General features: G+C 46.9%; 1 protein-coding gene across 1 annotated transcript in view; it reads left to right on the plus strand.

The window, feature by feature from the left end:
- The window catches only part of NDUFAF7 (NADH:ubiquinone oxidoreductase complex assembly factor 7), a 39,353-nt gene that overhangs the window by 1,266 nt on the left and 22,311 nt on the right, over positions 1 to 15,776 (plus strand). The window contains exons 3-5 of the mRNA XM_069954553.1: positions 107 to 320; positions 3,670 to 3,728; positions 3,935 to 4,048. Coding sequence (XP_069810654.1) covers positions 107 to 320; positions 3,670 to 3,728; positions 3,935 to 4,048 — 387 coding nt within the window. The remainder of the gene's footprint in view (positions 1 to 106; positions 321 to 3,669; positions 3,729 to 3,934; positions 4,049 to 15,776) is intronic.

Consider the following 15,776-nt stretch of genomic DNA (forward strand, 5'->3'; position numbering starts at 1 on the left):
CAACAAAAGAAATTTTTACTCTAAGACTGCTTGACAAATCTCCCCCTGTCTTGACTGTACCATTCCCTACACAGTCACTGAAATGTATTTCATCATTTCTTTATAGGTCTTCAGTCAGTTTGATCGTCTACTGAATTCTTGTGATATCAATATTCACTTGGTAGAAGTAAGCCCTAAACTAAGCGAAATCCAAGCTGTAAGGCTAACTGGGAACAGTACTGAAACCAAGTATAATGAAAATACTTCAGCCTATAAAAAAGGCATAACAAAATCAGGACTTGAGATTTCCTGGTATGGTGATGTACAAGATATACCAGCAGGTAATTGTTTCTATCCATAAAATAAATAAAAAAAAATCATTATTCCGGAGGTCAGGACTATTACAACGATATCCAGTTTTTATAGCTTTTGTTATATTTTATTATGTTTAAAAAAATGTAAACCTATTTTTTTTTATTTTATGTCTACAGAGCTGTTTGGAGGCGATTTTTTTCCACCATGATTTGTAGATTATCTTTCTCATTTTGGTATAGCTGGGGCTTTTTCTATCTGAAAATGGGATGTAACAAACAAAAATGCAGAATCAGTAACAATCTATTTGAACAATTTAGACAATTCTGCACGCACCATTACCAAATATGGTCAATTTTATATAAAAGGGGGATGATTTGAACTTCTGTCATTGGAGGGGTTCCTGCTGATCTGCGCCAGAAGCTGTTTACCTTACAAGTCTATCGCCTGTGCAGGGAAGATGTCCCGTTGGAGACGGGCTGCTTCCTGCACATGCGCGATTCGGCCTAGCCTCCTGACTCACTCTGTGAGAACAATCCTGCAGCATCAATGTTTTCAGTGACTTTGGTGATGATGAAAATGTTAATGCCGAGTCAGGAGGCCTGGCCGAATCGCGCATCTGCAGGAAGCAGCCCATCTTCAACGGGACATCTTCCCTGCACAGGCACAGTAATTAGAGGCCTCACTATACATATATGAATATGCATAGTGGGCGGGCCAGGGGGGGCCGAGGCGGGGCAGGCCGAGGGGGTTCTCCGGGCAGATGTGAGACGCCCAAAATGCACCTAAGCCCCTGATTAGCATAGGGGAAATTAGGGAATATCCTAAGAATGCGGAGGAGAAGAAAATAATTATTAACGGCGATCGACTTGTAAAGAGCTTCTGGGGCATATCAGCAGGTTCATGGGGCTTATAGTGCCATTTTCCTGTGCTTGGCCTAGTCCCTCTTCCCTTCCGGAAGACTTCTACATTAAATCCTTTCTCAGCCATTGCATTGCCTGTGCCATTTTGGAAAATGGTACAGGCTAGGGCCATACTTACAATCTTGTGACTGTTCATGCAGGTTTCTGTACAACCAGTCAGAGCTCAGCTTTCATTTTACTAGAACAATATGAGCTGTATTGATGTAGCACCATTTTGGGGTACATATAGATAATCCTCTGTGGCTGCATAAGCAATGAGGACACAGCAGTGCATCCCTGATGAGCGGGTGAACATGGGGGCGGGAATACAGATAACATTTAAACAATCATTGAACTACAGCATTTTAATTAATACCTTTGTGACTGCCAGTAAAAAATCTTTCCAGAACTATACAAATTTGGTATCACTGTAATCATAGTGACCCAGAAAATACATTTATTATGTTATTTTTTAGTTAGTTAGTTTTTATTAAAACATTTTTTTCCAATTTTTCATGATGCTTTGCGGTTTTTCACAAACCCCCCCACAAAAGATAGTGACCAAATTTCGCCACTAACATAAAGCACAATATGGCACTAAAACAGTACTCTAAGAATCACTGGCATATGTTAAAGCATCACAGAGCTATAACCGCATATAGTGAGACAGGTTAGACAAACAAGCTTTGTCATTAAAGGGGTTATACACCTAAGAGCGAAAAAAATGAAATGCTAGCTGGTCCTACTTACCAAATCCCCCTGAGTATTTTGAGCCGACTCCTGTCTTCCTAGCTGCTGCCATTCCTGAGTTACAAGTTTCTAAAAGCAAATCTATATCCAAGAAGGGAAACTACATTTCCCATCATGTCTTTCCCTGATTGGTCCATTTGCGTACTTGCCCCCTTAGCTTTCTTTCCTGCCCACTTTTATTATTACTAGTATGTATTCCATACTAGCTGATGATGTAGCAGAGCTGACGACACGCATGGTGTAGCTATGTGCTGCATAAAGGGTATCATTTTACCGGAGGTGGGGGGTTTAGTGCAGTGCTTCTCAAACTGTGAGGAGGGCCTCACCAGTGAGGCGCCCCCTAGTTGTTGGCAAGGCCCAGCTGAGGAGCCAGTTTTCACAAGAGTAACTATGATCTGCACAGTCCTTTTGCTGCCTGCAAAAATCTCCATGTTAGCAACATTATTAAAGGAGAAGTCCGTCGAAAAAATTTTTTGGCTTATTTAACACACATTACAAAGTTATATAACTTTGTAATGTGGTTAAATACCCGGTCTGGCCCCCTTCCCCCACTTTCCGACCCCCGACCCCCCACCCCGGAAGTTAAAGAATATATACATTACCTATTACGGTCGTCACGGTCCTCTTCTCTGGTGTCGGGTGATGTCAGAGCTGGGGGCGGTCCGGGTCTTCTTCCTCCTCGCCGTCTTCATTGAGAGTGAATGGGAGAGAAAAGGCTGCTGGTGCACATGCGCACCAGCAGCCTTTTCATTGGCTGGAGCGCATCACATGGCTTCCAGCTTGCTCAGCCCTGATTGGCTGAGCTTGCTGGAAGCCATGTGATGCGCTCCAGCCAATGAAAAGGCTGCCGGTGCCAAGCGCGCTGGCAGCCTTTTCTCTCTCATGGACCCGGAAGAAGGAGACATCGCTGGACGGCGGACGCAGGTGACGGTGAGGCGGACGGCGGGCGAATGGAGTGGCGATCGTCACCGGAGGGATGGTGAGTATGGTGTCTGTGTGTGTCTGTGTTTTTTTTTTTTTTGGGGGGGTCCCGCCGGAGTTGTCCTTTAATTTATTTTGTATTTGCTTTATTAGTATATAGAGCTTGGGAGACGGGTGAAAGGTAGCCCTAGCATTATTTTCAGTTTTTAATTGGACTTTCACCGCAGATAGTGAGGCCCAGGCACCTTCTTGGTCAGTCTGGTGAGGCCCAGGCATTGCCTTGGTCTGTTGGGTGAGGCTCCAGTAGAAAAAGTTTGAGAAGCGCTGGTTTAGTGTACAGTAGGTTTAGATCTCTGCTTGCTAACTGTGAATGAAAATATTCTAGTTCCGTCCAGACTCTAAGAACATATATAACACAATATGCAGAGCTGAGACACAAAGACAGGTCTTGCATTCACTGACAGCAAGCACAGGAAATTAGGCTCAGGGACACATGAAAGTCTATGTAAGTAGCACAGGTACATGGAGATGATGCAGATTATGTCTCCTGGGGGCCAGGTTACCAAGTCAGTAGAGAGCTAACCCAGCCCCCAGAGAGGAGATCACATGTTCTGTGACTACAAAGGGAACGGGGAAGAGGGAACATGTTATACATGTATATTAGACATAGGGTGGTAATGGGAAGCGGGATCGTTTAGAATATTGTTTTTGTTACCTGGATAACCCCTTTAAGGCCAAAACTATCTGCAGCACCAAGGGGCTAAGAATTGAGCAGTTTCATGATAATTATTTTTTTCCCTTTTAGGTTATACAATCTTCATAGCTCATGAATTTTTTGATGCATTGCCGATACATAAATTACAGGTACTGATGTTTTTGATGTTGAAGCTAAAATAATATATATTTTTTTATTTTTTAAGGGGCGGTATCGCGAAGAAGACTATGTCTATGCTGGCACATTATGTTAATGGAAACATATTTCAGTACAAGCATGTCTTTTATAATGTATTATTGCGTTTATTATACTGTACTAGTGTCTGCTTAAATTTCACGTTTTGTGTTTTTAATAGAAAACGGCAGATGGCTGGCGAGAAATGTTAATTGATGTTGATCCAGAAATCCTGCACAAATTAAGATTTGTTCTTGGTTCTAGCAATTCTCTACTCGCAAAAACATTTATTCAGGTTTGTTTTCATTTATATCTTTTTTGTTAAAACAACGGCCGCCAATTTTATTTAAAATAATGGTCGTTGTTTTCATTCTTCGGTGATTCCCATTGAAGTCAAAGGAAACAACGACTGTCTGTTCACACAATGGATAGAATAGCTACCGCTGTTCGCAGCGGCCAACAAATGTTCTTGATAATAATTATATTATGATATTAATGTTTATGATATTAATTTGCGGCTGTTATTTAGCCAGCAGTGGCCGTTATTTTTAGTTTTCCGCACATAGTGGGACATATATTAAGGGTACAAACCCACTTGACGTATTTGCTGCGTGAATCAGTCTTAAAAATAAGCAGGCAAAACGCAGGTTGGCTTTATACGATTGTTCTGCGTTAAAATACGCAATTGCGTATTTTTGAAGCGTGAAGCTTGTTGTTAGCAAAGCATTAGTTGTTAAAATACGCAATTGCGTATTTTTGAAGCGTGAAGCTACATGCGTTTTTCGCACAGGTTGTTAACAACTGATGCTTTGCTAACAACAAGCTTCACGCTTCAAAAATACGCAATTGCGTATTTTAACGCAGAACAATCGTATAAATCCAACCTGCTTTTTGCCTGCTTATTTTTAAGACTGATTCACGCAGCAAATACGTCAAGTGGGTTTGTACCCTAAAAGGCGAAAAGGCCTTTTTTTGGCGCAGATGGGCCCGATCGGCGGAAAAATATGGTCATTTTGCTAATATTTTATTTGCATCGGGCCCACCTGCGCCCCCTTCGCCAGTGGGTGCGGCAGCACGCAGAGGGGGCGCAGCGTGCTCCGCATTTATCATTTTTCTGGGGGAAAAATGATACTGAAACTTATGCCAGCTCTGAGCTGGCGTAGGTTTCAAATTATTTGCACGGACGAACTCCGTGCGCACTGGATTTATGTAGAAGCAGTGCGCCTCTACATAAATCCTCTGAGCTCCAGAGCTGTAGGGACATTTGTAAGCCCAGCGTAAAAACACCGGACTTAATGAATGTCCCCCATAGTATTTAAATTCTATTTAAGTTTTTAAGGGTGTTCCAAGAGTGGCCAACTTGGAACATGGACCTAAATAATGAACTTACATCTGTTATTGTAATAACAGCCACCAAAGTATGGTGAATGACGGCCGTCGTTATGAGTCTAAAATAAAGGCTGTGTATTATAGTGAATGATTTCAGGTCGTTCCCTAAAGCACTCGTATAGTTGAAGAGGTTGGCCACTGTATAGTAAAATTGCTCACAGCACTTACTGACAGCAGCTCCCTGTGTACCTCAAAGAGCTAAATTCAGACTCCCCTCCTCCAGGCTATGCTGCCCTGCTCTGTGGTGAGTCTGTCCATAAGATGGCTGACATAGAGGAGCATGGGACCATATCCCGCCCCCACCCCCCCTAGTGTCCACCATAGGCATATACAGGCTCAATGTTAGACACTTGGGACAGGGCATGGTCACATGCTCTTTGGCAGTGTTTCTTAACCTGCGGTACGCTTACCTTAGGGGGTACGCGGCGCAGGTTGAGGAGGTGTATAAAAAAAAACTTTTGCTTTTGGCGCCAAGAACATTGCTGTCCTTCAGCAATGTCCTGATGCTAATTACCACCGCTCCTGACTCCACCCACCTTCCTTTCCCCAGCGTTTTGTACAGGGGGTGGGGCTTGGTGATGCTGCTGGTAAATGGAAGGAGAGCTGGCGCACAGCCTCAGAAGTGTCACTGATTAGTCATCAGTGACCGCTCCAAGACAGCCATCCCCTAGCTCCCACCAGCCTCGTCCTTCATGCCTCAGCACCTGCTGCGCAACCCTGGCTGCAAGGGGACATGTATCTACCTATAAGGGGAATTGTATTTCCCTACATGGAGGCATGTAACTACCAACAAGGGGAAATGTATCTACCTACACCGGGACATGTAACTACCTACAAGGGAACATGTATCTACCTACAAGGGGGCCATGGGACATGCACCACCAGTTCAGGCAAGCCCAGCCCTCCCCCACTTTAAGTTTTGTACAAGGTTTATATTTGTCCTCTCCACCCCTTGTGTGTGTCCCCAGTGTACTACCACAAGCCTGGAGTAAAGCAGCAGAAAATAGCAGATTTACTGAACAAACCAGTCAGTTTGCATAAAAATCTGAGACTTTTTTGCAGATGTGCACCACACTTACCATATGTCCGAGCTGGGTCACGCAACGGCCGGTATCGTACAGAGTGGGAACATAGCCTTAATCTGTACATGAGAATATTCATAAGTAAAAACCCCAAAAACCTTAAGAATATTCCTTATTTTATAATTATTATTATCGTTGTTGTTGTTGTTGTTGTTGTTGTTATTATTATTAATAATCTAAATCCAGTTCCTTGTACTTATTCTTAAACCGAGAGGCAGCGATCGCTCTGATCATGGTCAATATAGTAAACAGAAATGCAGACAAGAACGAAGCAACACCAACATAAATTCAAATTCTTTATTCTTTTTAAAAAAAAAAGCAATATGCAACATTGTAATGAAATATTACCGTCCCTTTAATAACCAGTTGATCCAGTGTCTCTCAGGTCAGGTCTGGTGGAGACCACAGAACGTGCCGCAGTCATCCCCACCCGTCCACTGTTATCCTGGTCTGAGAGTCACCAGACCTAAAGATCCAGAGGAAGGCAAAAAAAAAACCCAGAGAGTTCTACCTCAGGGGGGGAAAAATTCCTTCCTGACCCCACAAGTGACGATCGGATCTGATCTCCCTGGATCACAACTAGCCTGCTGTATAGATAATTTAGATTTCATTCTGTAAGGAAAGAGAGAGACATTAATGCTGCACAATAGGTTGTCCCTATAGAAGTAACTATTATTATTATTACATATACATTCATCTTATATACAATACATGTCCTGCCCCTAAGAGCTTACAATCTATCTGGTTTGGGAGACCTGCCCTTAAGAGTTTACAAGCTATTATTCACAATACATGTCTTGCTCACAGAGCTTACAATCTAATATATAATACAATATATATAGGCCCTCCTCTTAAGAGCTTACAGACTTATATTTAATACATGACTACATGTCTGCCCCAAAGAGCTTACAATCTAATGTACACTACAATACCCCACTCCTAAGAGCTTGCACTGCAATGTACCATACAGATGTCGCTAGTGTTAACATGAACACGACAAAGCATTTCATGGTAACACAAGCTACATGTGTAGAGGCCCTGCTCCCCGCAGGAGCTTACAATCTAATATACAACCTACGTTGTGCCACACACCAGACATACAACAGAGAGGGGGCTGTCTACAAAAGAACAGCCATTTTAAAGGACAACTCCCACAAAAAAATTTTTTGGCTTATTTAACACACATTACAAAGTTATATAACTTTGTAATGTGGTTAAATCGCCGGTCCGGCCCCCTTTCCCCACTTTCCGACCCCCGACCCCCCCCTTGAAGTTAAAGAATGTATACATTACCTATTACGATCATCACGGTCCTCTTCTCCCGGGCAGCATCTGGTGACGACGACGTCAGAGTCGGGGGGCAGTCCGGGTCTTCTTCCTCCTCGGCGTCTTCATTGAAAGTGAATGGGAGAGAAAAGGCTGCTGGTGCACATGCGCACCAGCAGCCTTTTCATTGACTGGAGCGCATCACATGGCTTCCAGCTTGCTCTGCCGTGATGCACTGCGCTGATGTGATGCGCTCCAGCCAATGAAAAGGCTGCTGGTGCGCAAGCGCACTGGCAGCCTTTTCTCTCCCATGGACCCGGAAGTAAGAGACATCGCTGGACGGTGGACGCAGGTGACGGAGAGGCGGACGGCGGGCGAATGGAGTGGCGATCGTCACCGGAGGGATGGTGAGTATGGTGTCTGTGTGTGTGTGTGTCTGTGTGTTTTTTTTGGGGGGGGGTCCTGCCGGAGTTGTCCTTTAAAAGGCCACTGTGCTTGCATTTTTCCCCTTACAGACTCACATGAGCCCTAATTTTTTGCGACACCAATTATACTTTGCAAATACAGACTTAATTTTTCTACAAAATATGCTGAAAAAACTGAAAAAAAAATTATATGTGCAGTGAAATTTGAAGAAAGGATGCAATTCCTTTTATTTTAAGGGGTTTTGTATTTACGCCATTTGCCCTATGGTAAAAACTTGTTATCTATGTTCCTCAAGTCAGTACGATTACAATGATATGTAACTTGTATAACTTTCATATTATTTGATGGCTTTTAAAAAATTTAAACCTGGGCGTGGCCTGGACATGGCGCTGTGCGGACGTGTGGTGTGAGAGCTCCGTCCTGCAGCCAGCCCTCACCGCCTGCTAATAGCGTCTTATCGCCTCAGACCGGAGCCTACATGCCGGGGAAGCCTCGGCGGAGACCCTCCCCGCCTCCCACCGTTACTCACGGCCGCACCCGGAGCGGAATTAGGCGATTTTTCTCCGCCACCGCTGTGCCTGACTCTCGCGCGGGTTCATCCAAGATGGCCGCCCGCATTGCTACCTCCGCGGCTGCTGCCGCCGCCGGACAGGCCGAGACCGCACACGAGGAGGCGCCTGCATTGTCCCAGGACTTTCCTGCCCTGCTACAGGACCGGCTCACGCCAGATGTTTCCTCCGCCTCCACCTCCAGCCTACCCGGGCCCACCGGTAAGGAGCTCCATGCCCTGCAATCACAAATGGCCGCCATGCCCACTAAAGCAGACATGGAGGGCTATATTAAATGCATGGAGGCCGTCTGTAAAACTGAGATCAGAGCCCTAAGAGATGACCTGATCTCCCTATCTACCACGGTCCAATCCCTGGAACATACCACTGGGGATTTACAAGATGAACTGCAGACACACAGGTCCCAATTAGATCTCCACACACAGCAGATCCAGATGCTCTATGACATGGCGGACGACGCGGAAAACCGCAACCGCCGTAATAATATTCGGGTGCGAGGGATCCCTGAGTCTGTCAAGCCCCAAGATCTCATGCATACACTCCAGGGCATTTTTAACCCACTGCTGGGAAAGCCTCCATCGGCACCCCTGGAAATGGACCGTGCACATAGGACTCTCGGCCCCCCCAGCAATGATCCTGCTAGACCCCGGGATGTGGTGTGCAGGATACACTATTTCCAGACCAAGGAAGTTATAATGCGCAAGGCAAGAGATCGGGGGCCTATAGACTTCAATGGGGCAGCTGTCCAGTTACTCACAGATCTATCCCGCACGACTTTGGCTAAGAGAAGAGCGCTCCGTCCATTGCTTGCTGTGCTTCGGGATCGCAATGTCTCCTACTCGTGGGGGTACCCCTTTCAGCTGCAGATCCGGCACCCGGTGGGCAACGTCCACCTCCGTACACCATCTGATCTCCCAGCGGTGCTAGAGACTTTGGACCTTCCCCGAGTTAGTATCTCAGAGTGGCCATTCCATCCACCACTTCCCCAAGGGGCTGGGCCAGATCGTCCTGGTCCCCGAAGGCCTCCACCGGAAAGGAGGCGCAGGCGGCGATCTCCAGAACCACCTCCGGCTGACCTGTGAAGACAGGCATCGTGCTGCCTCCTGAAGCTGGCCGTGGATTGACCTACCCCGGGTTTGCCGGCCACTAACTTGTGATTGCCTGTGGGGTGACCTGATGCCTACTTCCCCTGCGAGCTCCTAACCCCCCTATCCCATTCCCTTCCTCGCCCTACCTGGTCCTCTCCTCCCTTCCTTCCCTCCCTAATTCCTCCCCGTCCCTTTCCTTCCCTAATTTCCCTTCCCTCTAGGCACCCCACGGCGCTGGATGGGACTCTGTGCATACTGCAGTATGGGACCTTGTCTCGGGGGGCTGATGTGCCTCGGCCTCTCTATAATATTGGGGGCGGGTTGGGGGACGCCATGGCTGCCTTTTGCTATCTGTTGGGGAGTTTGGGAGATCTCGATTCTCCCTGTTCATGTTCTGGTTTATGTATTGTCTCCCACAACTTAGCCCAACTCTGCTCTTGTAGAAAATTTAGTTTCTTGTTATTACTGGTTCTGAATTCTCAATGTCCGGGCGGTGAGGTGCTGGAGACATACGGTATATTTTTATCTGCCTCTCCAGTCACTTCCCACATAGTTCACCTGAAGTGTTTGAGATAAACACAGTTACACGTTAGTGTATTTCTTTTCCTCTGTCCTTAGTGGATTGAGGCGGACAGATTGCCTACTTTTCTGTCCTTATCCTTCCCTCTTTCCTCCTTACTCTTCTTTCTTCCGGGTAATTGAGGACCCCTCCCTTTGGGCCTTCCTGGTTGCCTCCTCTATCACCTCCTCTTCTTCCTCTCTCTCTTATCCTCTTTTTCCCTCCCCCTCCCAGCTTACCCCCCCACCATGAATTCCCTCCAGATCACTACACTGAATGTCAGGGGCTTTAATAAACCTGAGAGGCGTTCGCAGATACTTTACCATATGCACAAAAAGAGGGCGCACATCTTGTTGCTCCAGGAAACCCACTTCAAAACGGGACATGTCCCGTCTATACCTAATCGATACTACAGTCAGTGGTTTCACAGTACTAATGCAAATGCCAGAACGAAGGGAGTGAGCATAGCTCTACATAAATCGTTACCTGTATCGGTTCTGGATACTTGCATTGACCCGGAGGGACGGTACCTTTTCCTAAAAATCCAACTGGCTGAGAGAGTGTTCACCATTGCTAATTTTTATCTCCCCAACCAGAACCAGGTCCGAATGGGACGGCGATATCTCAGGGAGCTGACTCGTTTTGCTGATGGCCTCCTGATCACCGCAGGAGACTTTAATCTGGTGTTGGACCGCCGGGTGGACTCCTCCTCGGGCAGATCCTCCATCTCTCCTACCCAGCTACGTGCTCTCAAACAGTCGCTTTTTGACAATAGGCTGGTGGACGTGTGGCGGATACTTCATCCCGGGGTAAGAGACTATACGTACTATTCCTCGGTTCACGACTCTTATAGTCGGATAGATTTTTTCCTTATCGATCATCACCTGCTTTCCTGGCGCCCTTCGACATTCATAGACCCGATACTGTGGGCGGATCACTCCTCGGTATCCTTGTCCCTTCCCCTCCCCAATCAGACACCACGGGAGGGGTCCTGGCGCCTCAACCCTAACCTCCTGAAAGATGTAGTGTGCCAGGATAATATCAAGACCGCCATAACTGACTTCCTGACTAATCACAGGACAGATGAGACACCTTTACCCACCCAGTGGGAGGCACTCAAGTGTGTGCTTCGGTGCTTATTCAAAATGGTGCCAGACTAAAACGCGCCAATAGTGCTAAAATTCAAGCCCTGCTCGCCAAGATACAGCGGGACGAGTTAGCCCATAAGCAATCGCTGAACCCTGAGGTCTTAGCGTCATTGCTGGAGGGTAGAACTCAATTGAAGGCCCTGATTGATCAAAAATACGCCCGCTTCCGTGAACGACTACGCCGTTTCTACTATGAACACTCCAACAAATGCGGCGCTCCCTTAGCCAGATTCCTCCACCCCAAAACGGGCAACTCTTTTGTACCCTCTATTGCCGCGAGACATGGGACTACGCACGACCCCACAGACATTGTTGCTGTCTTTCGGGAGTACTATCAGACCTTATATAACCTTAAAGGGCCACTGCATGATATGGATGATGTCGCCTTCCGAGCAAAAGTGGACTCATATGTCACTTCCACGGCACTGCCTACTCTCTCCGGGGAGGAAGCGGCCACATTGGATTCCCCATTCTCTGAGGCCGAATTGGCATTAGTTATTAAGAATACGCCCAATGGGAAGAGCCCGGGACCGGACGGGTTTACTGCCCCATTCTATAAATTGTTTTCTACCTTGCTCACCCCTTTTCTAACCCGGGTCTTTAACTCTATCTCCCCTGCCTGCTCTTTCCCCTCCCAATCCCTGATGGCCACTATTGTAGTACTCCCGAAACCCGGCAAGGACACGTCCTTGTGCGCTAGTTATCGTCCAATATCATTGATAAATTCTGATATAAAATTTTTCTCTAAAATGATTGCGAGTAGACTGGCACCATTGCTCCCTGCTGTTATTCATACTGATCAAGTGGGCTTTGTCCCCCGCCGTGAAGCACGGGACAATCTCAACAAGACTCTACTGTTGATGTCACATGCCCAGGGGACGCGGTCCCCAACTTGCATGATCTCGATCGACGCCGAGAAAGCGTTCGACCGCGTCCACTGGGCATTCCTACGGGCAACGCTGAGGCAGGTTGGCCTGGGGGAGGAGATGCTAGGCAAAATTATGGCTCTGTATAATGGCCCCACAGCTAGGGTTAAAGTCAATGGCCTTCTCTCGACTCCTCTGTCGATCGCAAACGGGACGCGACAGGGCTGCCCGCTGTCCCCGCTGCTCTATGTTTTAGCTATGGAACACTTGGCGGTGGCTTTGCGGGCATCCCCTGACATTTCGGGTATCCGTCTGGGGGGCTCCCATTATAAGGCAGCGCTCTACGCGGATGACCTGTTGCTCTACGTATCCGACCCAGCTGTGTCCATTCCTGCGATCCTCAGACAATTTGACCTGTATGGCCAAGTTAGCAACTTCAAGGTTAATTACTCAAAGACTGAAGCCTTAAATATCTCCCTCCCGGCCACCCTGGTGCGGCAACTCCGCGACTCAGTTTCCTTTAAGTGGCAACCTCGAGCCCTCAAGTAAAAAAAAAAAAAATTTAAACCTAAAACTAAATGTGTTTAAAATCGCTCTATTCCCATCTTTAAAATGCTTTTATTGTTTGGTCTATGGGGCTGTGTGAAGTGTAATTTTTTGCGCCATGATCTGTTCTTTCTTTTGGTTGTTTGTGTATATGCGACTTTTTGATCACTTTTTATTAAATTTTTCTGGATTTAGGTTACAAACCCACTTGGCGGGTCTGCAGCGAGTCTCCATGCTGCGTTTTTGCAGCGAGACTCGCTGCAGATCCCGGCCCTATGCTTTTAATGGCAGACAAACACGCAGCAGGGATGCGGGGGGGGGCGATCGTGCGGCCGGGGCTGCGGGGGGGCGATCGGGCGGCCGGGGCTGCGGGGGGCGATCGGGCGGCTGGGGCTGCGGGCGGCTGGCTAGAGCATATACTTCACCTGGTCCCCGCTCCGGCTTGCTGAAGACATCGGGAACCGCCGGAGCCGGGATCAGGTGAAGTATCAGCTCCGGCGGCCGGGGGGTTAATGGGGAGGGCTGCAGACAAACTCGCAGCAGGGATGTACATCCCTGCTGCGTGTTTGTCTGCCATTAAAAGCATAGGGCCGGGATCTGCAGCGAGTCTCGCTGCAAAAACGCAGCATGGAGACTCGCTGCAGACCCGCCAAGTGGGTTTGTACCCTAAATGTAAACAAAAATGCGCAATTTTGTACTTTGGAGGGTTTTTGCGCTTACTCCGTTTACCGTTCGAGATCAGGAATGTAATCATTTAATAGTTCGGGCGATTATGCACGCGGCGATACCAAATATGTTTATTTTTTTATTTATTTATTTTTATTTATAAAATAGGAAAAGGGGGGGTGGTTCAAACTTTTATTAGGGGAGGGGGTTATTTATTAATAAAAACACTTTATTTTATTTTCACATACAGTAATTCGAAGCCCCCTGGGGGACTTCTATATACACAGCACTGATCTCCTATTGAGATCAATGCTGTGTGTATAATAGAGCAATGATCCATCAGATCGGTGCTCTATTATAATGGTCTGCTGCAGACCATCTACATGGATTGCCGAGCCGGGATCAGCGTCATTCAGACGCTGAGCCCCGGCCGGCTCATTAGAATGGATCTCCCCTCTGCGATCGCATCGCGGGGGCGGATCCCCCACTAGACACCAGGGAGAGGGGCCACATACACTATTCAAATGCGTAGACAAGAAGCGGAGTGGTCAGCACCCAGTCTTGTGCGCTCATGCCCTCTCATGATTATTTGTTGAGCATGAAGGTTGTAGCCCCTGGATACCGAGGTGTCCATAACAGAGAAAAGCAGAGATTCCTTCAGCTCATATAAAATCTTACATTTTATTGTAGGAATTTAATTAAAAGAAACAGCCAATGCATTTCGAGCCAACCTGGCTCTTAGTCATGACATTTGTACAACATATAGTATTAGAAAAACAACAACTCACGTTTAGTAGTCTTCACTTCGACTTGGATTTATTTTTGCTTGATTGCAAGGTTTGGCTGCGTGTGATCACACGCAGCCAAACCTTGCAATCAAGCAAAAATAAATCCAAGTCGAAGTGAAGACTACTAAACGTGAGTTGTTGTTTTTCTAATACTATATACTCACATGAACATACGTCAAGTCAGTACAGGATACATTACGAATGAAGTTGTATGAGCCAAGGAAGTGGGAATTGGTTGTATCCGATACATTGCTCACAATTGAGTGAAAGTACGCTGTTGGTCCATAACCAGACTAAGCGTTTATTTGTACAACATATATATAGAAACAGACCAAGTGTTAATACAAATCAAAATACATAGACAAGGTTAAAAAACATAAATAGACATCACTGAAAACATACAGACTTTACATTGAGTTACATGAAGCAGTATAGTTAGTGTTATCTATATAGATATGGAAATCTATGAAAGTATGTGCAGTTATCTCCTAATTGAAGAATCGAAAAAAACATGATTTTATTTTGGATATAGTTACATCGTTAATACGGCTGAAAAAAGACACATGTCCATCAAAATCAACCAAGGAGGGGATGGATACAGGGAAGGGGGAGGGGTTCTTTACATATGCATTTATATTATTTTGGTCTAAGAACTTGTCTAGGCCGGTTTTGAAGCCCTCTACTGTTTTTGCTGTGACCAGATCCTGGGGTAGACTGTTCCACAGATTCACAGTTTTCATGGTAAAGAAGGGACGGGGTCCTGTTTGAGTCTCTTTGGGTACCGCGGATAGACCTTTGATAGGCAATAGTCTCCTCACAGACAACGTCCTCAGGATCAAGTTGATACAGCTTGGCCACGGTAGTGAACTTAGGTAGGTCAGCGGCGGAGTCCCCAAGATTCACCAGGCGTACAGGGACCTGACCATTGGAGACAGTCACCAGGCTCCTAGCAGCTCTGACGAGGGGTTGTCCCTCGATCTCAATAGCATCCAACAGAGCGGCATAGTCAGCATTGTCGAGGCCCGGGCGGACTCTGCACCAGATAAGAAACTCCCTGTTAGCCGGGATGGTGATCGGGCGAGCGTCCTTAGTGCGGACACGACAGATTTCTCCTCGCTGATTGGCAAACCTCCGCTGAGCGGTGAGCGTCTTGATTGTCTTCTGGACAGCTTGCCTGTATTGAGAGGAAGCATGAGACAGGGAGGCATGTAAAGCATCGAGTTCTTCAGCAAGCACATGGCGAATAACATTCATGCCTAACACAACAGTGCAGGGGTAGCCCGTTTAACTGATAGCACTGGGATCGGTAGTGTCCATGCCGCCTACAGTGGCGGCAATAGGGTCGTTCAGGAGTTCTAAGTCTTTGTGGGCGAGGCCCATCAGGCTCCCCGTAGTCGGTGTAGAAGTCCTGAGGTAGAGGTGCAGCAGAGGCCCCTTGCAGCCCCCTTAGGGCTTGGCAGAGAGAGTCAACCACCTGTGTGAGAAGGTCGGGGGCCACTGGTGGATTGGCACAGACCGCTGTTGAGCAGCTTGTACAGCAGAAACAGGTGGGGCCACAATTGAGCCTGGAGGTGAGGGCGTGGGTCCCACTAGATCTGGGGGACTTGGACCTGGGGTACAGCCAGCACAG

This window comes from Dendropsophus ebraccatus, chromosome 15 (genome assembly GCF_027789765.1).
Source record: "Dendropsophus ebraccatus isolate aDenEbr1 chromosome 15, aDenEbr1.pat, whole genome shotgun sequence".
In the NCBI taxonomy this organism is placed as follows: domain Eukaryota; kingdom Metazoa; phylum Chordata; class Amphibia; order Anura; family Hylidae; genus Dendropsophus; species Dendropsophus ebraccatus.